Source organism: Palaemon carinicauda, chromosome 8 (genome assembly GCF_036898095.1).
Source record: "Palaemon carinicauda isolate YSFRI2023 chromosome 8, ASM3689809v2, whole genome shotgun sequence".
NCBI lineage: Eukaryota > Metazoa > Arthropoda > Malacostraca > Decapoda > Palaemonidae > Palaemon > Palaemon carinicauda.
In genome coordinates this window covers 12251893-12276383 of record NC_090732.1, presented here as the reverse complement: position 1 = coordinate 12276383, position 24491 = coordinate 12251893, and the positions used below count along the sequence as shown (strand labels likewise).

At 38.4% G+C, this 24491-nt stretch overlaps 1 protein-coding gene across 1 annotated transcript in view; it reads left to right on the top strand.

The window, feature by feature from the left end:
- Vps13D (vacuolar protein sorting 13D) overlaps positions 1–24491 on the top strand; it is a 390232-nt gene that overhangs the window by 71391 nt on the left and 294350 nt on the right. Inside the window, exons 13-22 of the mRNA XM_068377692.1 lie at positions 1816–1963; positions 2805–2887; positions 6345–6552; positions 7036–7207; positions 7920–8098; positions 9696–9838; positions 18883–19110; positions 20522–20869; positions 21098–21222; positions 21575–21695. Of these exons, the coding sequence (XP_068233793.1) occupies positions 1816–1963; positions 2805–2887; positions 6345–6552; positions 7036–7207; positions 7920–8098; positions 9696–9838; positions 18883–19110; positions 20522–20869; positions 21098–21222; positions 21575–21695 (1755 nt within the window). The remainder of the gene's footprint in view (positions 1–1815; positions 1964–2804; positions 2888–6344; positions 6553–7035; positions 7208–7919; positions 8099–9695; positions 9839–18882; positions 19111–20521; positions 20870–21097; positions 21223–21574; positions 21696–24491) is intronic.

Sequence of the window (24491 nt, the reverse complement as noted above, 5' to 3'; positions counted from 1 at the left end):
AAGATCTACAGGACCTCCTTAGGTCTTTTGAGACCTCAAAGGAACGTCGGTTGTCCACTCCAGGCTGGAATCTAGACGTGGTCCTAAGGTTCCTTATGTCATCAAGATTTGAACCTCTCCAATCAGCCTCTTTTAAGGACCTCACATTAAAAACTCTTTTCCTCGTGTGCTTGACAACAGCTAAAAGAGTAAGTGAGATCCACGCCTTCAGCAGGAACATAGTTTTCACATCTGAAACGGCTACATGTTCCTTGCAGCTCGGTTTTTTGCTAAAACGAGCTTCCTTCACGTCCTTGGCCTAAGTCGTTCGAGATCCCAAGCCTGTCCAACTTGGTGGGGGACGAACTGGAGAGAGTACTTTGCCCAGTTAGAGCTCTTAGGTACTATCTAAAAAGGTCATAACCTTTACGAGGACAATCAGAAGCCTTTTAGTGTGCTATCAAGAAGCCTTCTCTTCCAAGGTCTAAGAACTCAGTTTCTTACCTATTCAGGCTCCTGATTAGGGAAGCACATTCTCATCTGAAGGAAGAAGACCTTGCTTTGCTGAAGGTAAGGACACATGAAGTGAGAGCTGTGGCTACTTCAGTGGCCCTCAAACAGAACCGTTCTCTGCAGAGTGTTATGGATGCAACCTATTGGAGAAGCAAGTCAGTGTTCGCATCATTCTATCTCAAAGATGTCCAGTCTCTTTACGAGAACTGCTACACCCTGGGACCATTCGTAGCAACGAATGCAGTAGTAGGCGGGGGCTCAGCCACTACATTCCCATAATCCCATAACCTTTTTAACCTTTCTCTTGAATACTTTTTATGGGTTGTACGGTCGGCTAAGAAGCCTTCCACATCCTTGTTGATTTGGCGGGTGGTCAATTCTTTCTTGAGAAGCGCCGAGGTTAAAGGTTGTGATGAGGTCCTTTAGTATGGGTTGCAGCCCTTTATACTTCAGCACCTAAGAGTCGTTCAGCATCCTAAGAGGACCGCTACGCTCAGTAAGGAAGACGTACTTAATAAAGGCAGAGTAATGGTTCAAGTCGTCTTCCTTACCAGGTACTTATTTATTTTATGTTATTTTTGAATAACTAATAAAATGAAATACGGGATACTTAGCTTCTTTGTTAACATGTATGCTGGTCTCCACCCACCACCCTGGGTGTGAATCAGCTACATGATTATCGGGTAAGATTAATATTGAAAAATGTTATTTTCATTAGTAAAATAAATTTTTGAATATACTTACCCGATAATCATGATTTAATTGACCCACCCTTCCTCCCCATAGAGAACCAGTGGACCGAGGAAAAAATTGAGGTGGTGTTGACAAGAAGTACTGGAGTACCTGACCACAGATGGCGCTGTGGTGTTCACCCCCACCTGTATAGCGATCGCTGGCGTATCCCGACCGTAGATTTCTGTCGGCAACAGAGTTGACAGCTACATGATTATCGGGTAAGTATATTCAAAAATTTATTTTACTAATGAAAATAACATATTTACATCCTCATTTTAGTACAGTACATAAATTATGATTGAGGTTTTACAGGAGGCAATGATAGATCTATGTTTTAAATTTGGTGCTATTTGCCTTGTTACGTTTTACCCACTCGGCTTCATTTAAAGATGCCTTACCACCACCTTCATCCTTACTTGTACTGCATTGCTTCTTTTCTTGTCATAGTAATTATTATCATCATTGCTGCTGCTTGATGAGATTTATCAGTACAGTATTCTTATTAGAAGATTAAAGTCATTTCAGATGCTACTAATCATACTCCATAATATGGAAGGATTATGTGCCCATAATATTTTCTCTTTAAAGCAGATGAATTTGCAACTCCTTGTTCCACGCCTGATGAACTCGACACCATGAGCTTAGATGGAGTGAAAGATGCCGAAAGGAAAACATCCCATTCTGATCTACATCTCCAATTCTCAGAAGCTTCTCTCCATGACAGGATATATGACAAGTACTTTTTTATATTACTGTATTTTCATAACTGTATATAAGATGAGAAATTAATGCAAATGAATAATGGTTATTATTTCGCCACAAACTTATTACATGCAGTTACTAGGTATCATGCTTATGAAACTTTTCCAAGTGCTTCAATTCCATTTGAGGAGGAAAGAAAATGGCAGATAACCAAAATTACTATGTTGATACAAATAGATCCCTTGATCTCCTACAGTGACAGGATTTTGTAGCCATACATCAGCTGTGTTAGGCACTACTGTTGTTTGTTGTGCTTTGCTTAAATTTTCTCTTCATGAATTCCCTTTATCCTATCCATTTATATTTTGGTTTTGAAAGTAATACAAAAACTACTGATTAACTGCTAATAGGTTTACTAATCTTTTGTGATTTTCAGAATTTATGAAATATAGACTTTTAAGTTAGACACACAAAGGAAACGGTTTAGATATATTGAATAGTTTTTCTTTTGGGTGATTTATAACAGATAGTTTGTTAAAGCCAGCTCTTGTTATGTCTCATTCTAGTGGCTGCTTTAAGTTACAGTCCAAGTTGAGATTTTCAATGATAGCCAGTAGTGTTTCACACTTACTGAAACTTGATAGGTATATTCTGAAATATAATGTTTTTAAGGACAAAATTTATTTCAAATAAAAAAAATAATTTTTTTAATACAAATTTTCCAAGAACAAAAGAATTAATAATCCTTGTTTTTGCAGTTTCCATAAAGGTTTAGGAGTGTTTCTAAGTTGTATGATATAATTATACTCTTGATATTTTGGTATAATTTTTTTTTTTGCATAATATTTTGAATACACAACCTTTTTATTTTACAGGTATGACCTTCGATTATGTGATATGCAGGTATTAGTTGGAAAGGTTCGGGATAATTGGAGATTTGCATATCTCAAAGGAACAGGTATGAATATTTATATTTGTAGTATTTCAGATTAAGATGCAGGATTATGTCTTTGTAAATGTAAGCTTCTCAATTTACTCTAGGTATGCTATCTGTTGGATGCAATATTAACCAAATGCTTAATCATTAATGGATGGCAAAATCATTTGGTAATCTCTCAGCTGAACATTCCCCCCAAATTGAAATCTTCTCAGTCCTTATGATTAGTCATAAACGTTAGTCTATCCCAGCTAATGTTTGATGCTTATATTTTAGTAATATTTTAGTTTTTATTATAATTTCTAAGTCATTTTTGGTATATATCGTCTTAGTTTTGTCATATTTAGTAGGGGAAAGAGGTCCAGATGATTTGAAGTTGAGATTTAATTTCTGTACATAGAAAAAGACTCAGGGATGCTAGTTTTTATTTTCAATTGCAAACCACAGGTTATAAATCTGTTTTGTTCTGGTACATATACAAACCATTGTCCTTTATATAGGAGAGATAACAGCGAAGCTAGAATACACGCCAGTTAAAACTATAATGTGGTGTAAACAGCTGGTCAGTTGTTACTGACTGGGAGCGGGGAAGCCCCGCCTCCCTGCTTGCTCACTGAGTAGCCACTTTGTTAGCAGAGTTGGTGAGAACAGATGTTCTAACTAGCTGGAATATTGGCAAGTTTGATCTTCTTTTCCTTTCCAGTGTTAGCAACTTTGGATCATATGTGGGGATGCCTGCAGATATTAGGAAGTGTCAGGGGGTGTCGTACAAAACCTGCTACACCTTCGTGAGTTCCAGGGAGAAGGATCCTCACCTTTTGTGCCCTATGTGCAGAGGACACACCTGCAGTCAAGCTTCCCTCTACTGATGAGTGTTAGAAGTGGTCACCCTCCCTAGATATATGGCAAGAGGAGAAAGAAGTCCAAAAGGGATTGTTTGCCTTCGGGGTCATCCTCTAAGTCAAATAAGTTGAGACGACTTCTTCCTCTGATCCCTGGAACGTTGCCTTTCAACCCTTCTCTGTTGGTCTCCTCCAGAGGCCAGTTGGCTAAGAGTGGTGGCCCTTTAACTTTGAGGCAAACCTCGAGGCAAGGAGACCTTCCCGTTTCCGCTAGTGAACCAGGAGAGGCTCCACCCCAGGGGAAGCCTTCTGTATCTTTGCAGTTGGATGATGGGTTATGCTGGTTTTAGCCATCCTTGGTACTTCAAGGCCCTCCTTTCAAAGAGCAGCTAGTGGAGGTGATTGCTGCGAGGCCTCCACAGGAAAGTGTTACTGCTGCAAGAGAGTTCATCGGTTCCTTTCCCTTGATAGTCCAGAGGAGGGAATCCCTCCTCACTTGGCTCATATCCTCGAAGCCATTTACCTCTGTCCCTTTACCATATTCTGAGACCTATGAAGGAGACATGTCTGCTAAGCAGCTTTCTTTCATTAAATGTGCTTCTTCAAAGGACTCGCCTGACATATTTTCATTCCTTTTTTAATGAGGAGATGCTCACAAAACTTGCTGTACATTCAAAAGTAGCAGCATAGTTATAAAAGATTTGTAATGGAAGGAATAGAAGGCTTTTATTAGAATTCTAATCAAGTCTATAGTGAGACATGACAATCATACGAAAATTTCTTACTTGGGACATCTTGAAGGGAAATCCTGTGTACATATGGTGAGTGAAGGTAGATTCGCCTTGTTGGTGCTCTTACAATGCTTCGACAATTCTTCCACTAGGGGAGAAAGTACTATTGGAGATTGACTTGCCCCTATAAGAAAGTTTCATGATGGTTTTGTGGAAAATTGTTGAAGGAATTATACCCCAGAACCACACCTAAAAGTTGATGAGCAACTAGTAACTTTTAGAGGGTGATGCCATTTAAAAATATGTTTACCAAATAAGCGTACAAAGCAATTGTATATATTTTCATTTTGCTATTTTTCATATGATTTTTCCTCTGTGTTTGCAAATATTGTACTCGTAGTTGAATGCAGTAATTGAAATAGAATATATGTATATAAATATATATACACATGCATATATGTACTTTATGTATGTATGTATGTATGTATATGTATATATATGATTTTATCCACTCCTACTATTCCACTACACATGATGTGACTTTTTTTTTTCTCCCAGCTGGGTCAGTGGAAGCTGAATTACTCCTATTTAAAAGGATTCAGGTTTATATACTGCACAGTAGTTAGGAAATAACTACAAATTATTTAATCATATTAATGCTTTTCACAGAATTCATGATGCCACCGTATATAAACTGAAGTTCGTGATGCCAGCGTACATTTGATATACTGTATATTCAAAATATACTTAATTAAAAATGGATTAACTACTCAAAAGTGTCCATAAAATATGCAATTTACAAATAGTGACACTTTTGAGTAATCACTCAATTTTTGATTAAGTATATTTTGAAAATACAGTATATCAAATGTACGCTGGCATCACGAACTTCTGTTTATGTACGCTGGACGAATTCTGTTTGGTTGACTGTTGACATGTGAGTTCCAAGTCGTTTAGTGAGGAAACCGAGCTATTTTCTTTTCATAACCCCTTCCCCCCTCCTCAACATATCTTGCTAATTATTGCTTTCCCAGAATTTAAATAACCACCTAATTACTGTGCAAGATGATTAGAACTGCGGGAATGCATTATTTTGGAGTAAATGGAGAGCGTGGTGTTGTAAACAATTACCTTAAAAATTTTCAATGTAAATTGACTCTTTTAATTTACTGTTGTCTTTATATTTTCTCTTTACTATTTTTTGTGATTATTAGGTAGATTTGTGAAAAATCAACTTTGATCCTAAATCTATGTAGCTTATTCATAAATTTGGCTGTATATCTAAATGAAGATCATAGTAGGGTTTTGATTATGATTAATTTTCAAATATTTCCTCTATTCCCGCATTACAGTTTTATTATTATTATTATTACTAGCTAAGCTACAACCCTAGTTGGAAATGCAAGATGCTATAAGCCCAAGGGCTCCAATAGGGAAAAAGAGCCAAGTGAGGAAAGGAAATAGATTAATGATATAAAAAGTAATGAAAAATTAAAATAAAATATTTTCAAAACATTAACAACATTAAAACAGATATTTGATATATAAATTATAAAAGGACTTATGTAAGCCTGTTCAGCATAAAAACATTTGCTTCAAGTTTGAATTTTTGAATTTCTACTGATTCAACTACCCGATTAGGAAGGTCATTCCACAACTTAGCCACAGCAGGAATAAAACTTCTAGAGTACTGTGTAGTATTGAGATTGAAGATAGAGAAGGCCTGATGCTGGTTTTGAAAGAATCTTCTTAAAATATTGAAAAGTATCTCCTACTTTTACCAGTACTGTTGCAAAATTTTGAATATTTTTTTCAATTTGGATCTTCATATAATTGTATAGAAATTACTTCATAAATTCTTTCTATTTTCTTTATTATGGACTTCATAATAATTGGATTTTACAGGTCACATGCATGTTTTGGATAGGTTCAGTATCAATTTGCAGTTAGAGCGTCGTGTATTTATGATGCCCGATGCCCAGCAACAGTGGCCGAGTGCCACCATAGCTGGAACATTACCAAAATTAGTCGTACATGTTAACGAACAAAAGATTCAAGCTCTTCGCACGATGGTGTCACAATTTTACAGAGAACCTCCTCCAAAATCCTACCCGTAAGTATTGTAAGCCTTATTTTGTAGAACTATGCTGCTTCAATTGGTTAACAATTAGATCTGATGACAAAGCACCAATATGTTACAACAAAAATGAAAACTTATCAGTAGATTCCTTCTAAAACTTCAAACAACTTTATATAATAAAGATACTGCAGAGAGAGGAAAAGAAAATTTTTATAGGCAATAAGCTTAAGAATTAGGCGCAAAGTTTTGTGATGTGGAGACAATTCGAGAAACGGTATTGATGCCATATAATCTCACAATGGAATGAGATTAAAAGGAAGGCAGTGACTGTGTCACACCAAATTAAGTTTACTTTGATGGTTTAGTGGTGTAACTAAACTATTTCATGGCAGATGAAACAGCCTATGGTTAAACGGTTCTTATGAACAACTCATGATATAGCCTACTTTACAATTACAAAACTTGACTTTGTAATTCATGTTGTTTAACCCTAGAATCTCTGATATATTCCTCTAGGCGAATGGATTCTACAGATTCTTCTGATAGTGTCAGCACTGCAACACAGCCAAGCACAGTAATGGCCACTGATGATCCAATTTCAGAAGATTCAAGTAAAGGCAGTATATCCCCTACAGATGAAGGAAAATTACTTGTTGTCCAATTTACTGTTGACAAGCTGTCCCTAGAGGTATGTGTTTTACTTTATTTCATAGAGTTTAGAGGTTTGGTTATTTTAATTTTTAATGATTCCAAGGTATTGGGACCTTAGCATTACAGTTAATATAATATTACTCTGCCTATTTACTGATAAAATGTATTCATCCACCATCACCTCTATCACATGAATTATAAACCATTCTCAATTTGATGATGCAATTTGATTGGTTTAAGGAGGAAGACTGAGTGTAGTTTTGATGATGAAAACTGAAATGGTAGACATATGTGAGAAGTTTCCTAGCTAAGGAACCCTACATAACTCAGTCCAATGTTTCAACATTAGTTTGTTTTATGCTAAACATGCCCCTTAATGTGATTTTGTTTTGTTATATTCATAGGTCATTTTCTTCATAACTATATAGTGTGGTTATTGGTAATTTTTCTTTACTCTTTGTTGAAGAATATAGTCTTACAATGTTATGATTAGCGGGCTGTTGCCTAGTATAGCATGTAAACTTTCTTTCGGGTTAATGGACCCGATCCCGGCTAAGTAATTAACTGGCTGCAGGGAATAATATGTTAAGTGGGCACTACCCCTTGTTTTGGTTCTAGGCAGATATTTGAAATACTTTTACTTTACACTATGGTAATAGGTGAGAGGTTACCTAACTATTGCTGTTTTATTCATATTTTTTGTGTGTTGTAGAGAACTTTATTCTGAATAGCAACATCTACTTTAACAGCTGCAGGCACGTGGTAGGTCCATTGCCGAGCTGCAGGTAACAGGAGTACGTGCAAATTTGAGCAAGAAACCGTTTGACACGACAGCTACTCTTAGTGTCCACTCACTGCTGTTAGTGGATGCTCTGCAAACTTTTGGGCCTGATTTTGAGCTTCTTGTTGCAAGTCATAAACATGTAAGGTAAGGCTGATATTGAAATTTCTTTTCTTCTATATATTTCAAAATTGGTGTGGATGCAGTACTGTAAGATAATATTGGAGTCTCTCCACTTCAGATGGTTATCTTATTGCATATGTTATATGGTAGAAATATTAAAGATTCAAAATATAATTTGATGAATATTATTTTAGAGAAAGTCGTAAAATATATTATAGGTAATTATACATATATTTTTTTTCAATATTTTCATCAAAGAATTTAGGCTGTTGTACATTTGAACAAGATTTGATTTTTAACTAGCATTGTGAAAACAAGTCAGACATGTTTAGTGTAAGGTATAGCTACTTTTTTTTCAAGTTTACAGTAACATATCAATACATTCAAGTTCAAAGTTATTGTGGTAAAAGTAGCGCATTCCATTGCTAAGGAAAAGTATTTGATTTACACCTTATCTTGGAAACTAAGCCATGTCATGCTGGCAGCCAGATGGCTAAGTTTGATTTATATTGTGGTTAGACCTCTTAGGGTATTTAGATTCACAACTGTGGTTTTTTTATATTTTTAAAATTGATTTGTGCTACCTATTTGATAAGCAATTGATTACTAGTGATAATGAGGTTAATACTACTAGGCGGCTTAGGAAATCTATTTCCTTAGAATAAAAGTCTTGAATTTTTGGCAAATTAGGTTAGGCGATGATATGATTGAATGAATGTAATATATATTAGCCAGAAGGAAGAGTGGTATTTCATTCAGTGTTTTTTTCTTTTAGTTTTTAGTAGCTTTTGCAATTTGATTTCTTGTAATTAAACTGATGAAAACACTTTTTTTTCAATAAATGTAACCAAAAATATTTCGATATTCTACCACCTTCCTCCTTGGTTTATATCATCTTCAGCGTATCGTTACCCGTTTTTTTCGGATGTCTTATTATAGATATAACTGAATCAAAATATGAATAGATACTGTAACTGCTTTTATTAATTAGAATGGTTGAAATTTTAATTTTGTAACTTTGTGATAGGAAGGGTTGAATTGTATTGATATGATTAGAAGAAAGAAACCTATTCATTCATTTAGTAGCCAAAAACAACTAAGCCATCTTATGCTGTCAACAGCACTACTGTATCTCATTTTAGTTTGTGAAAAATCTTTTGCACTCTTTAGATCGTTCTATTCTATAATTGTATATAGCTTTTTTCAAATTCTAATAATTAATCTGTTATACATTATATGTTTCTCTTATTAAATTAAAAAAAACAAAAAAGAAAATATTTTGCAGTAATCAAGTTACATTTTTCACCACTAAAGGAATTTGGGTAGTCTGCTAATCTACAAGCTCCTTTGTATGGTTATTGAATATCTTATCTCATCTTTTCTCTTCTTAGAATTGTACTGCATGTAATGAAGGAGAAAGAGAAAGCAGCAAAAATGCTTTATTTGATAAATTTACTTAGTCATTGACACAAATATTTCTTTTACCATTGTATTTAATGCAAATAATTAGTTTTAATTACACAGGGTCATTTAGAACACAACCGTCGTGTAAATTAAGAAATTGTTGTATGCAAATAGAAATTTGATTTAAAATGTATTGAATTGTGATTATTTTTTTCAGCATGGATAGTGTAAGTGGAAGCTTGCTGGATAGTGAGCCGTGCTCTCCCGTGTCACCAGCATCCCCAGATCATAACGCCCCTTTTAAACCTGCATCACCTCTCGTCCTTAGCCATGCAATTACGTCTTATGCTGCTGCTAGAGGTATAGTTATAGTTATAGTGTTATTTAACTCATTATGGCATATATATATATATATATATATATATATATATATATATGTATGTATGTATGTATGTATGTATGTATGTATGCTTCCAATCTATAAGACTTTATTTTAATTTATGAATAGAATAGAATTGCTAAAGTTGTTATTGCCCCCAAACAGAATGTGGTAAAATGGAAGACCTAAATATGTTTTTCAGTTTTTATGACTAAAGAGTATTGTTTCTTGGCACTAGAATTGGGAGTTTAAATTTGCAATTTACATGTATATTAACCTTATTTTTTATTATTTAATCTAGATAAAATATTTTTGTTAAATGTAGGGAACAACAATATAATTATTTCTTCTATATTGGGTTCCATATTATATTAACATATGATTTATGGTGTGGTAGTACAGTCAACCTCCAGAACACAAAGTGATGCTTTGAGGTCTATTTCACAAAGGCACTCTAATTCTTTGTACTATTCTATGTTTTTTTTTCTTCTCAAGAATCTGTTTTTGGTCAGTGAAATAGTCTTTTCTAAACTGTTGTAAACCTGGATTTTGCTCTAACAGGAGGCCTGTCCGGTGTCCCAACAGGACTTGTCAATCCTATAGAACATGAGAATAGTCCTTCCAAAGAGGTCTTGGTGGGGAAAGGCATTCACACTTTCATTAGGTTTGGAAAAGCTTCACCTTTATCTTTGGAACAGAGCCATGGTAAAAGAGGGGTATTGGATTCCTATGTCTGCTAATCCTCACTTGTTCAAGGAACCACTTTTTTTCCAAGTTATCTAAATAATTCAGCTAAAGATCATCTTTTAAAATTAAAAATCATGAGAAGAATGTGATGCAGTATAGGAGATTGTATACCCCTCTATTTGATTTTACAATAGGTTGTTCTGCATACCCAAGGTGTCAGAGGGTTGGAAGCCAATTCTAGATGTCTTGATTATAAACAGATATATTGTTCTCAACAAGTTTTCCATGGAAACTTCTTCAGTCCTGGGAGCAGTTAGGAAAAGAGATTGAATATTTTCAATAGATTTGACAGATGCTTGGTTTCACATACTATCCATCCAAAATAAATGAAACTCATTTGGTTTGTGAGTGGATACTTTAATCAGTTCAAATACCTATGTTTCGGTCTCAGAACTGCTTCTCAAGTATTTACCAGAATGATTGCTCTCATCTTGAAATGGCTGAAGTTCCTGGTCATCAGGGTTCTATTTTACCTGGACACTTGTATGATTTTAAATGCATCTTTTGAAAAGACTCAGGTTCATTAACTTTGGGTAGTCAGGCTATTGTAAAAGTTGGGAGTCCTGATGAATATTAAGATTTCTCTTTTGGTTTTAACTTGAAGGATTCTATATTTGAGGATGAGATTAGTGTTGGTTGCTATTTGAGCTTTTTTAATGGAAAAGATGATTCAGTCTCATTCTTTAATAGGAGAAGTTCAAGTAGATGAAAGCATTGCTAATTTGGACTGGGATGAGGTTACTGTGGACCTTGGCAGCTCTAGAGAATTTAATTTGATTGGTTGCTTAAAGATGAGGGATTTCGAGTTGCATCTCAATCTGTGTTGGAACAAAATTTCCAATCTGGTACATGGCATGTTTTCCAATGTTGCAATCGATTACAACTTGTGAAATGGATGGACGATACTTGGCATTTAACTCTGGGAATGTTGTTGTAAATGAGGTTTCCAGATGTGTCTCTTTTTGGGGATACTTCCCAGGAAGGGTGGGATACGACTATGTATTTAATTTTTCTGTTGGTATCATGGTTGAAGGAAGAATCAGCCCTACATATTAATTGCCTAGAACTCATGGTGGAGCTCAAGTCCCGGCCTCACAAGTCTCTGGTTTGGGGAAGTGCGTTTGTTTTTTTCAGACAAAACGACAGCATTGACTTACATTAGGAAGCAATGGCGAATATGATGGAATCCCTGTTTCAGACAGCAGATGCACTGTACTCTTTATCTTCAGGCTTCTGAGGGGAATGAGACTTCTACCTCAGTTTATTTCAAGAATTTCGAAAATACATCTGGTCAGTTAAAGGGAAAGCAAAAGATATTACTAAACTAAACAAATGATCTTTACATCCTATAGTGCATCAAGAAATTTGGAGTTGGTGAGGAAGACCTAACCACAGATCAATGTACTGTAAAATTTTAAATATACTTACCCGGTGAATATATAAATAGCTGACGTCTCCGACGGCCCGACAGATTCCAAAAAACTCGCGAGCGATCGCCATGAAGGTAGCGGGTGTGCCCACCAGCGCCGACTATCGGCCAGATACCGCATATACTTCTCAACCACTCCAGTTCTTCTCTGTCGGTGTCACCGACAACATTGGTTCCGCTCGCTCTAGACCTCGAGTTTTCTACCGAATTGGTGAAGTACTTGGTTTTGGTTTTATTGCTTTCGCCGTGTTGGATTATTCAATACTATCTTCAAAAGAAATGCTTTTAGTTTTTTGCCCTTGCTTTTTTAATCTCGCTCTGGTTTTTCCTTAGAGAAAAGATGGCCGACCCTTCCCTCAGTGTACGGAAGTGTGTTAAAGGCTTTTAGTAATTATTTTATCACTTTATAAATTATTGTTGATATTTATAGATTTACCTCTATATATTTTATATCTCACCCGCCTTTATTAGGCCTCTTCGATTAGCTTTCCATTTACTGTATACTAAACATCGAGATAAATTTTATGTTTTTGTTTATATGCGGCCTTTACCTATTCTTTGTAGGCGGTCCTAACTTGGAAAACAAAGTTAAACAACATTGAGCCCATTCAACTTTTATTTTTGTTTAGATTAAAACAGTTGCTCTGTAAGAGTGATGAGATGAATATTTTTAGAAAATATTTTAAGAAATTTATTCTTTGAATAGTCTTCGTGCTGTTTTTCAAAGATGAACTAACGTTTGGTTTATTTATGCTACGCAGTTTGCGCTCTATCGTTACGATAGAGAAAGAGAGAATCACGGTTTCACTTTGCAGAAAGAGTAAATCGATTTTGACGTTTTGTTCATTCTTCTTTCAAACTGAAGTTTTTTAGATACTAATTTAAAGGAACATGTTAATTTTCAATTTCTTAGTCCTTTCAGTTTTTTCCTTTAGTCAAATAACCTGTTATTGACGAAGGGTGAGTGGGCCATTCTCTTGTGAGTGACAAGAGAGAGGGAGAGAGAGAGAGAAAGAGAGAACGATCCGATCTTTATTCTCGTCCCAAGTCTCTGTACAAGGAGTTTGGGAGCGAGTAACGTTGTTCTCGATTCAGTTTTTTTACTCTCGTCCCAAGTCTCTGTACGGGGAGAGAGGATAAAACGTTTTAGTTTTTATTCTCGTCCCAAGGCACTGTACGGTGAGAGATTGAAAACGTAGTCCTTAGTGAACTAGTGTTTAGTCCCATCCCCAGTCACTGATCTTTTTAACTTTATATATTTCCGTTTTATTCGATATATATGTATATGTTTATTGATTTTTGCATGTGTGTTTCATTTTGTACTAATGTGCTTACATTATACGACTCATTTCGCAATTCTAACCTTTTGATTTAAGGGAGAATTGCGTGCTTCAGGTAGAGATCAGTTTTATTCATGTCTAATGTGAAATTATTAAAAAATGCGATATCAGTGAAGTAAGTGCAAAAAACATGTTCTGTGTTGCGGAGGGTTCGTTTGTTCGTGCTTGTCACTTGCCTAGTCCGAGACCTCTTTCAGGCTCCCCTGCACCAGGGAGAAGGAATGTCGTAGGACCTAAGGGAGTGAGGAGTGTAAACCAACGAACAGACGTTCCCTCAAAGGTATCGGACGTTGCTCGTCAAGCACGTCCTTGCCATAAGACAGGAGAGACGAAGTTTCTCCTCGTCTTCCGATGATTCGTCTCTTTAAAAGCCTGGGCGTAAAGTTTCGAGACGGTTGAAACGTTTATTAGTTCCTTCAGGACAAGTTCAACGTCCTAGCTGTAGTCATCATAAGAGTCCCGTTCATAGCGATGACGTTCATGTACAGACGTTTCTGCCACAGACTCGACGTGACGTTGAGCGGTAGACACCGTAGACACAACGTGACGTCGAGTGTCAGTCACCGTAGTCACGATATAGCATCGATCAGCAGTCACCGCTGTTACTACGTGACGTTTGAACGTCAGCCACCGCAGTCACAGGTTGATCCGAAGTTAAGTGTTTTGCAAGATATGCTGTTAAAGCTTTCTTCTTTAATAGAAGCTTTCGATCCTGTTCCTGTGCGAAAGGATCCTTTGCTTTTTGTACGTCACGGTTCTGGGATACGTGATTCGGGTCTTCAACCTTCTAGACGAGCTTTGTTACGCCACGCTGACGTTATCCCTAGTGACGGCTTTGCTGTTAAACGAGATGCGGAGCATAAATCTCGATGTAACTTTGATCGCTTTGAACGTCAGCCACCGCAGTCACAGCGTGACGTTGAGCTGCAGACACGACGTGACGTTGAGCGGTAGACACCGTAGACATGACGTGACGTCGAGGGTCAGTCATCGTAGTCACGATATAGCATCGAACAGCAGTCACCGCTGTTACTACGGGACGTTTGAACGTCAGTTACTTCTGTCACGACGTGTAGTAGAATAACATTCTCTGCAGTCACTACGTGACATCGACCCTCCAACTTTAACTTCTGTTCATATACAAGTTGATGTAGCCTGTCAGGCTTTTCCTTCACGTCATTCTGAATATAAATCTCCTTCTCGCAAGACTTTAGATTTATCAGATGATGTGCCTTCTGAAGAAGTTGATGACCCCCTTTCAACTAATGTACCTTTGGGGAGTCATTCAGAAGAGGAGTAACCTAGGGTGGTCCAACAATCCCTTGTTTTTTAATTATGAATTTCTTTAGTGAAATTTTGTCCTACTCGTTTTGTAACGGCTGCTCCGCCGTCTGAGTTTACTCTTGGCATGACTTTCTTCGACTCCTACATTTACGAAGTCAGTTCTCTCTTGTTCTTCCGAGAGGGCCATGCTCTTACTGGGAGACTGGTTGGAATCCAGGAGAAGTTTAGGAAAGTCTGCTTTTGCTTTTCCTCCTTCTTAATTAGCTTCTCGCTCGGGCGTCTGGTGTGAAACAGGAGAAGCTCGAGGAGAAGTTCTCGGCTTGGGAGTACCTGCCTCTGCCCAGGGAGACTTCTTAAGCCTTGTGGACTCTCCTCGTCGTCTAGCCATGAGACGCTCCAAGATTTTATGGTCTGCTTCATAGCTAGACCATCTCCTGTTAGGAGTTTTTTCGAGCGTTTGAAGTTTTTATTTGTTGGATTGGTCCCTGGGAGCCTTAAGTAAGAAGGTCTCTCCAGCTGTCAATGTATTGCTGTACAATTATGTCATGCATGAACAAGGCTATCAGGGATGGCTCCAATGATCTGGCAGCCACGTTCACTGCAGGAACAAGGCTATCAGGGATGGCTCCAATGATCTGGCAGTCACGTTCACTGCAGGAGTACTTAAGATGTAAGTGCGCTCAATGTGTTCATTGTCAAGACAAAGTTCACGATGAAGACTACCAAATCTGTCTTGGCAGCAGTAAGGGAAGGCGACTGGATGGTCTCTCTCGACCTTCAGGATGCATACTTCCACATCCCGATTCATCCAAACTTTCAACAATATCTGAGGTTTGTGGACGGGAAAGTAATGTACCAATTTCGAGCACTGTGCTTCGGCCTCATTCCTGCTCCTCTTGTTTTTACAAGGCTCTTGCAAAATGTAGCAAGCTTTCTACATTTTTTGAGGATTCAGAGCCTCCCTTTATTTTGACGACTGGCTAATCAGGGCGTCGTCATTAAATCGCTGTCTGGAGAGCCTCTAATGGACATTAGACCTAACCAAGGAGCTAGGTCTCATAGTGAACGTAGAGAAGTCGTAACTTACAGTACTCCATCCCAGACTATTCTTTATTTGGGAATGGAGATACAGTGTCGGATTTTTCGGGCCTTTTCGTCTCCCACAAGAATGGAACAAGCTCTGTTAAAAGTCCTTCACTTGCAAGAGAAAAACAGTTGCTCTGTAAGAGTTTGAACGAGCCTCGTGGGAACTCTTTCATCGCTGGAGTAGTTTATCTCTCTGGGGAGACTCAACCTTTGCCCTCTCCAATTTCACCTAAACCATTGGAACAAGGAGAAGGGCTTAGAGAGTATCTCTCTCCCAATCTCCAACTCAGTCTAGACATGTCTGACTTGGTGGGACAGCAACATCAGACTTCGAGAAGGTCTTTCTCTTGCGATCAAGAACCCAAACCATGTGTTGTATTCAGATGCATCGGATTTGGGTTAGGGAGCTCCACTGGACAGTCTGGAATGCTCGGGTCTTTGGTCCACGGATCAGAAGGAACTCCATTTAAGGCAAGTAACATCTCTCCTTTGGCGAGATTTGTGCAAGGAAAAATGAATGTCTTGGCGGACTGCCTCAGCAGAAGAGGACAAGTCATCTCCATGGAGTGGACGTTGCACAAGACTGTGTGCGAGAAGCTATGGATGACATGGGGTCAACCCACCATAGATCTTTTTGCGACTTCACTGACAAAGAGGCTCTCAACTTACTGATTTCCAGTTCCAGATCCAGAGGCAGCCCACATAGACGCTTTCCTGCTGGACTGGTCTCACCTGGACGTTTATGCCTTTCCACCTTTCAAGATCCTAAACAAGGTGCTGCAGAAGTTCACCTCTCACGAAGGGACCAGGTTGACGTTGGTTGCTCCACTCTGGCCCGCGAGAGAGTGGTTCACAGAGGTACTTCTATGGCTGGTAGACGTTCCAAGAAGTCTGCCGTTGCGGATGGATCTCTTGCGACAGCTTCACGTAAAGAGATTTCATCAAAGCCTCCCCACGCTTCGTCTAACTGCCTTCAGACTATCGAAAGACTCTCTTGAGCTCGAGGGTTTTCGAAGGAGGCAGGTAGAGCGATCGCGAGGGCTAGAAGATCCTCTACCATCAGGATCTATCAGTCGAAATGGGAGGTATTTAGAGACTGGTGCAAGTCCTCCTCTATTTCCTCTTCCAAGTTCCTCTGTAGCGCAGATTGCGGATTTTCTGCTTTATCTGAGAAACGGTCGCTCCCTCTCTGCATCCACCATTAAAGGCTACAGAAGCATGTTAGCTTCTGTTTTCAGGCATAGGGGTTTGGATCTTTCTAATAACAAAGATCTCCAAGACCTGCTTAAGTCTTTCGAGACTTCCAAGGAGCGTCATATTTCGACTCCTGCTTGGAACTTGGACGTGGTCCTACAGTTCCTTATGTCAGACAGGTTTGAACCATTAAATTCAGCCTCCCTGAAGGATCTTACCCTCAAGACACTTTTTTTGGTGAGCTTGGCTTCGGCTAAAAGGGTTAGTGAGATACATGCTTTTAGCAAGAACATCGGCTTCTCCACTAATAAAGCAGTATGCGCTCTTCAACTTGGTTTTTTGGCCAAGAATGAACTTCCGTCTCGTCCTTGGCCTAAATCATTTGAAATCCCCAGTCTTTCTGAGATTGTGGGGAATGAAGTTGAAAGAGTGCTGTGCCCCGTTAGAGCTCTTAAATTTTATTTTTCCAGAGCTAAACCGCTACGAGGTTGTTCAGAGGCTTTATGGTGCTCCGTTAAAAAGCCCTCTTTGCCCATGTCTAAGAATGCGTGGTCTTATTTTATTAGACTTTTGATTCGGGAGGCACACTCTCATTTAAGTGAGAAGGATCGTAATTTACTTAAAGTCAAGGCTCATGAAGTCAGAGCGATAGCAACTTCAGTAGCGTTTAAGCAAAATAGATCCATTAAAAATATTATGGACGCGACCTTTTGGAGAGGCAAGTCGGTATTCGCTTCATATTACTTGAAAGATGTCCAGACTCTTTATGAGGACTGCTACACACTGGGACCATTCGTAGCAGCGAGTGCAGTAGTGGGTGAAAGCTCTACCACTACATTCCCTTAATCCCAATATCCTTTTAATCTACTCTTGAAATTTTTAATCTTATTTTGGGTTGTACGGGAGACTAAGAAGTCTTTCGCAATCTTTTTGATTTGGCGGGTGGTCAAAATGTTGTTTCTTGAGAGCGCCCAGATTAAGGGTATTGATGAGGTCCTGTTATAGGGGTGTTCGCTCTGGATATAACAGCTCCTGGGAGTCTTTCAGCATCCTGAGAGGATGGCTGGGCTTCGTGAGGAAAGCGGACTAATGAGGCAAAGTAATCATCAGAGTCAGCTTCCTTACCAGGTGCTTATACTTAAGTTTGTTTTTATGAAATATTTGTCAAAAACTCTTGAGCATATACGCCTTTATTGTTATAATACTGGTCTCTACTCACCACCATGGGTGTGAATCAGCTATTTATATATTCACCGGCTAAGTTTAATATTTAAAAATGATATTTTCATTATAAAATAAATTTTTGAATATACTTACCCGGTGAATATATAATATTAAAGGCCCTCCCTTCCTCCCCGATAGAGACCCTGCGGACTGAGAAGAACTGGAGTGGTTGAGAAGTATATGCGGTATCTGGCCGATAGTCGGCGCTGGTGGGCACACTCGCTACCTTCATGGCGATCGCTCGCGAGTTTTTTGGAATCTGTCGGGCCGTCGGAGACGTCAGCTATTTATATATTCACCGGGTAAGTATATTCAAAAATTTATTTTATAATGAAAATATCATGTTAAATAGCTTTCAGAAGACCTGCTTCTGAAATAAGTCTTGTATTATTTAAGATGTCCTCCCCAAGAATCTTGGTAAGGATGAAAACGATATTGAACTAATTACAATTTTAAGACTGAAAGACAAAGGAAATATGGCTTTGCTCACGCCCAGGTATTGCCATACACTGCCATGTGACCCTAATACTACAATAGAGGGGTAGGGCTATCACAAGGAAATCAAATGGGAAATATTTTAGTTTCAGGTCAGACGTCAAATTTCAACCAGCTTCAAGAGAAAAGCAATATGAATGTCAGGTGAGTATAGATAACTGATTTTATTATTAGAACTGTTTTTTTAATTGACTATATATGCTTAACTTCATTGCTTTATTTCCAGCCCAGTCACCACCTCAATCTGCCCGATGTTTGCCATCGCCTCCACTTCTGTCTTCTCCGTATAGTGGGTTAGGAGGGTTATTGCCTCTTAGTGACATGCGAGACATGAGAGACACCGAAGCTCTCATAACCCTAGAAGTAACATATGTTTCATCCCACTGTCCATCTCAACAAGGCAATGGAGCCTTGCTGTTAGCATCTGTACAGTTCAACACCTTAGACATAATAGGTAAGATTACATCCAAATTTCTACTTCTGCTTTTGAACAAAACTGGAATGGTCTTTAGATCTGTTTAAATCGTTTGAATAACCTTTATTTTTTTGTGGTAAGGAAGAAGTTCAATGTTTCTAGATTGTTAGCAATGAAAGGATCCCAGATGTAAATTTTGAATATATGCTAATTATTACCTATTCCTAAGGTGTTTAAATGATATATAATTTTTTTTATATGAATGCCTTTTATAGATTTATACTTTGGTTTGAAGTGAAGAACTGTATTGAGTTGAGTTTGAAGATCCTGCAACTTTATGAGGTGAAAGATCACTCTTCATATTAGTAATTGGCATGCTATAGATAATAGTGAAAACTTCAGTCTGTGCTATCAATAGTGGATTATTGATTTTTGTTATTCTGTGGTGTTGATGTCCAAATTAGTTTGTCTTGTTGGGTATTTGTATTGATAAGATTATTTGTATATGTAAAATTATTGGTTTTTAATTGGGGGTGCCAGTTAATTTCTTCTTAGCACTATATTTTATCACAATGGCACTAACGAAAGTTAACTATGTATTTTATAGGTTTGATTTTATTTTTTTTCCTATATTTAGATTCTGTAAAAAATTAGCACATATTCATAATTTCTTATAATGTTGGCATTCCATCTCGTCATTGCTAATTTAATTGATTTATGGTAGAGTATTTCCTCCTGATACAATATCTGATGTGAGAAAATTTTCAGACACAGACGTTCACCAATACACAGTGGTTAAGTTCTTTTTAGGAAAGGTATTGCTATCCAATATATAGAATATCTGCTGTAGGTGGTATTCTTAATTAATGGGTGCACTATAAGGTTCAAAACTAAAGATTCTAAATTATAACCCTGTAGCAGAAAAATATTCACTTCTCTAACTAAAACCTTCCCACTTTGTTATCAGTATAAAACTATGAAAAAATTCAAAGTTCGAGTAATTAACTTAAGCAGAAAAAAAGGAAGAATAAAAAGGCGTTTAGATAAAAAATTAGACCAAATCATTAAAAGTGATGATGACAATATATTTAATTTATAGCTATGGATATGACTTTTATATGTTAAGAAAAGTCAGAATATTCTATTGTCTGCCTTTCATATGTTTTGAGTACTTTTGTTAAATTTCTGCTCAACCATTTCATCCATATTTCATAGGCCTTAGTCAGAATCTTTATGAGTTTTACAATGGATTACTACTTTATTTATGACTGAGGAAAATGGGATTTAGATACAGTAATAAAATAGCTAGTGTTTTTACTTGAGGTTTTCTTTTTTTATGAATGAAGTGGCCTTGTTTGATATAATACATTTAATCTTTGTCTTTTATAGGTTGTACATGAAATTACTTGCATGCTTGTGAGGTGTTATAACCATTTACCTGTATTTTCAGCAAATCAAGAGACTGTGGTTGAACTTGTGGGATTTATCCATCAACTTTTCCCTCATCAGCCCTCTGTGTCTACTCCTCGTATTCCTCCTCATCTAATCTCTACTACAGCTGAAGTGACGACTCCTAATGCTGCTATTTCTCCGGAGAAAGAGGATTTTGAATCTCTCTCTCATGCACCCAGTCTCAGTTATGTAACACCTGAAAAAAGTCCAGTTAGAGCAGAAGTAGGCTTTGATTTCCACAAGTTGACAGTATTGTTGCTTCGTGGTGTGTATAAAGACAAAGATTTGGTGGGGAGAAAAGTTGGCACAGCAGTGATGTCAGATGCCAAGATTCAGGCAACTGTTGGTAGGTATTCATTGTCAATAGATAAGTGTAGGTTAGTCCTTTCACAAATCTACTGTAATGTAATTTGTTTTCTGAGAATACAAAAAGTTATTCCTTAAGATTTATTTGTGGTGATCTTTTATATTAAGATTTGTAGTATATTTCACCATGATATTTAAAGAGTTATCTGCCGTATATATTTTATGCTGCAGCATTATTTATATTTTTAATGAATTACAATCCTTTCAGAGCGAGACATTTTAACAGTTGAAGGGTCTCTTGGGGGATTTCAAGTTCGTGATGTTACACCTGAGGGGAATAAACATCAATGTATTGTCAGTGTTGGGCAAGATCCTATTGTTGAAAGATCTCAGGTAAATTTAGCTTGTTTAAAGAAAAACTTGCACTTATTTGTCATGGAAAATTGTCATTATTACCTCTGCTACGCTTTTCTTTATTCTGATCTTTTAAGTGTTTTGAATATGTGATAACTCATGTAAAGAAAATTCCTCTTTTGACTAGTTATTCCTTTAAGTTAATATAAATTATTTAATTGACAGAATAGTAGAAATTTAGCAGAAATATCTCAAAGCTTATTGAATATCTCAGAGGAAAACTCATATTAAAGAACAATATTTGATAAAAAAAAAGCTTAATTTAGTTCAGACCCTTGACAGGAAGTATAATTGTAGAACCCATTATAAGCTGGGCTTTTTTCTGTTACAGGATCTTTTTTCAAGACTCAACACGGATCTTTATCGATCACAATCTTCTTCAGATAGTACAGCAAGAGCTTTTAGTTTCACCATCATTCGACCTCTTGCATTTTCAGGCTCTGGTTCACAAGGTAAAACAATCTTCTTTATTGATTAAAGATTGAAATTGTCAATGTTATATTTACTGAAAAATGGTCCACCATTAAGCTTGAATTACTATTTGCTCCTATACGTTTACAAACCTTTGTCCTTTAGTTATGAACGTATTTTTTTAGCGTGAAATGGAATGGTAGTTGAAATCTTTAACAAGGTATTTAATGGTTGATGGTGACTGGGGGCAAGAACCTCTCCTCCACCTCCCCTACCTGTTGGAAGCTCTCTGCATTGTTTTTCAGCTACAGCGAGTATGGATATGCTGTTGCTCCCTTAATCAAACTTTTTATTTTCATTTTCTTTCAAGAAGTGAGTTCTAGCTGTTGATTGCCATGGATGTGAAGCAAGAGATTCATGCTTGCCAGGAAAAGGGTGGACATTGCAACTGCTTTTGTGTAAACTTGCTGTAGATCTACTCTTGCTTTCTACTTCTCATAAGGAGCATGATTGTGCAGTGCAGTTTGTAGGTTGTGGACTCCTGCACAGTAACAAGCATATACCTTGAGGTGGAGGAAGACAGCTGAGCCTTCTCTGCAGTCTGTCTTGGCAACACCCAAGAAGACATTGATTAGGTCTTTTGCTTCTTCCATCTGCTCATTTAGTGAGTCAGCAACCACTGCTTCTGGACTTGCGCTCTTGGTTCGGTCCCCAGCTGGTAAGCGTCGGTAGCAAGGTGCTCTTGGTGCTACATCAGTGGGCTTTTCAGTTTCTGGTGGTTTTGTGGGATTTCCCAGTGTTCACTGCACCCCTTAGGAGGTTGGTGGCTCTTCTCTGTTACCGTGAATACCGCTGACTAGTTTGACCTAAGAAGGGCTCGGGTCTCCTTAGGTCTCCTTATGCCTTTTAGCAATTGGTGGTGCTATTAGCAAACTTAAACACATACCCGGTAACATTAGCATGAGTCACTTGTTTACCTCTTCCTTCCTAACTCGTCTCCATCAATAATGTAAACTAATCTGCACACGTAGTGTTCAGCTATATCTTGTGTTTGAGCATTGATAATTTATTGCTACCGTCCAGTAATTTTGATCTTTGCCCCTTACACCCATCTGCACAATGATCACTTACATTTGTACAGTACTGTTGTCATTTAATGCAGGTAAATGCACACATACTTTATGCATTTGCATTAAGAAAAGCTATCATGAATGTATGATTCAAGTTTGAAATTTCAATAGATAATATTTTATCAGTGTATACTTATTTGTAGATAGATTCTTCATCTACTATAACCAGGAGATCTTCAAGAAGGGAGACAGGGAGAACTGTAACAATCTTCAAGAAGGGAGACAGGGAGAACTGTAACAACTACCGGGGAATATCACTACTAAGCATCGCGAGTAAGATTTTTGCTCGGATTCTCCTTGACCGCCTCCTTATTCTCCTAGAAGACGTCCTGCCAGAGTCCCAGTGCGGCTTTCGACCTTCCCGCGGGACCATAGACATGATCTTCTGTGCGCGACAACTACAAGAGAAGAGCCTCGAACAACAACAGCCCATAATGTTCATCTTCTGGGATTTGAAAAAGGCCTTCGACAAAGTACCTCGACCTGCCATGTGGGCTGTCCTCAAAAGATATGGCTGCCCACCCGATTTTGTCAAGCTGGTGCATGCCCTCCATGACGGAATGGTTGGGAGAGTCTGCCACCAGAACTCTCTTTCAGACCCATTCCCCATCAACGGCGGCCTGAAGCAGGGCTGTGTTCTGGCCCCAACGGTTTTCTTGCTATACACCGCAGCAATGCTCAACGAGATTCCCCCAGACACGCCCTCAGTCGACCTACGTTTCCGCATGGATGGAGGCGCTTTCAACCTCGCTAGACTCAGCGCCAGAACCAAGACCACCTTGTGTGCAGTGCGAGAACTGCAGTATGCTGATGACAATGCCACCCCAGGTCAGACGGAAGAGGACCTGCAGTCGTTAGCTGATGCATACAACTCTGCCTACGAACGTTTTGGGATGCAAGTCAACACAGACAAAACCAAGACCCTCGTCCAACATCCACCAGGACTGATGCTCCCCAACTTCAATACCACAGTGAATGACCTACCGTTAGAACAGGTGGACCAGTTCTCCTACCTAGGGAGCATCCTAACTTCAGCTCCCACAAGCAAAAAGGACGTGGAGAACAGGATCAGGGCAGCCCACTCCGCCTTTGGCCGACTCAGTTGCCGCGTATTTAACAACCACGCACTGACAATGACCACCAAAATAATGGTGTTCAAGGCAGTAATCCTCTCCACACTCCTGTATGCATGTGAAACATGGACGCTATATAAAAACGATCTTAAAAACCTAGAACGCTTCCAACAAATGAAACTGAGGCAGATCTTGAAAATCCCCTGGGAGAGCCACACCACCAACATTGAAGTCTTAGAACGTGCCTCGCTGACCAGCGTGGAGGCCACCATCATCCACCACCGCCTCCGCTGGATAGGACACGTGCATAGGATGGATCCATCTAGGCTCCCAAAGAAAATATTCTACGGAGAACTGACCCAGGGCACCAGACCACGAGGAGCCCCGAAAATGCGCTATAAATACCAACTAAAGCGCACCCCGGCTCTAACTGACATCGATCCTTCCTCATGGGAAGAAACAGCCAGGGACAGGAAAACCTGGAGGAGTACAGTACACCATGGCACCGTGGACTTCGAGGAGAGGAGGAGACAAAATGAGGAGGCTAGGAGGAGAAGAAGGAGAGAGCGATTAGAACAGCCCCGCCCACCACCTACCCTCCCTTGTGAACACTGTCCGCGACTCTTCCACCACA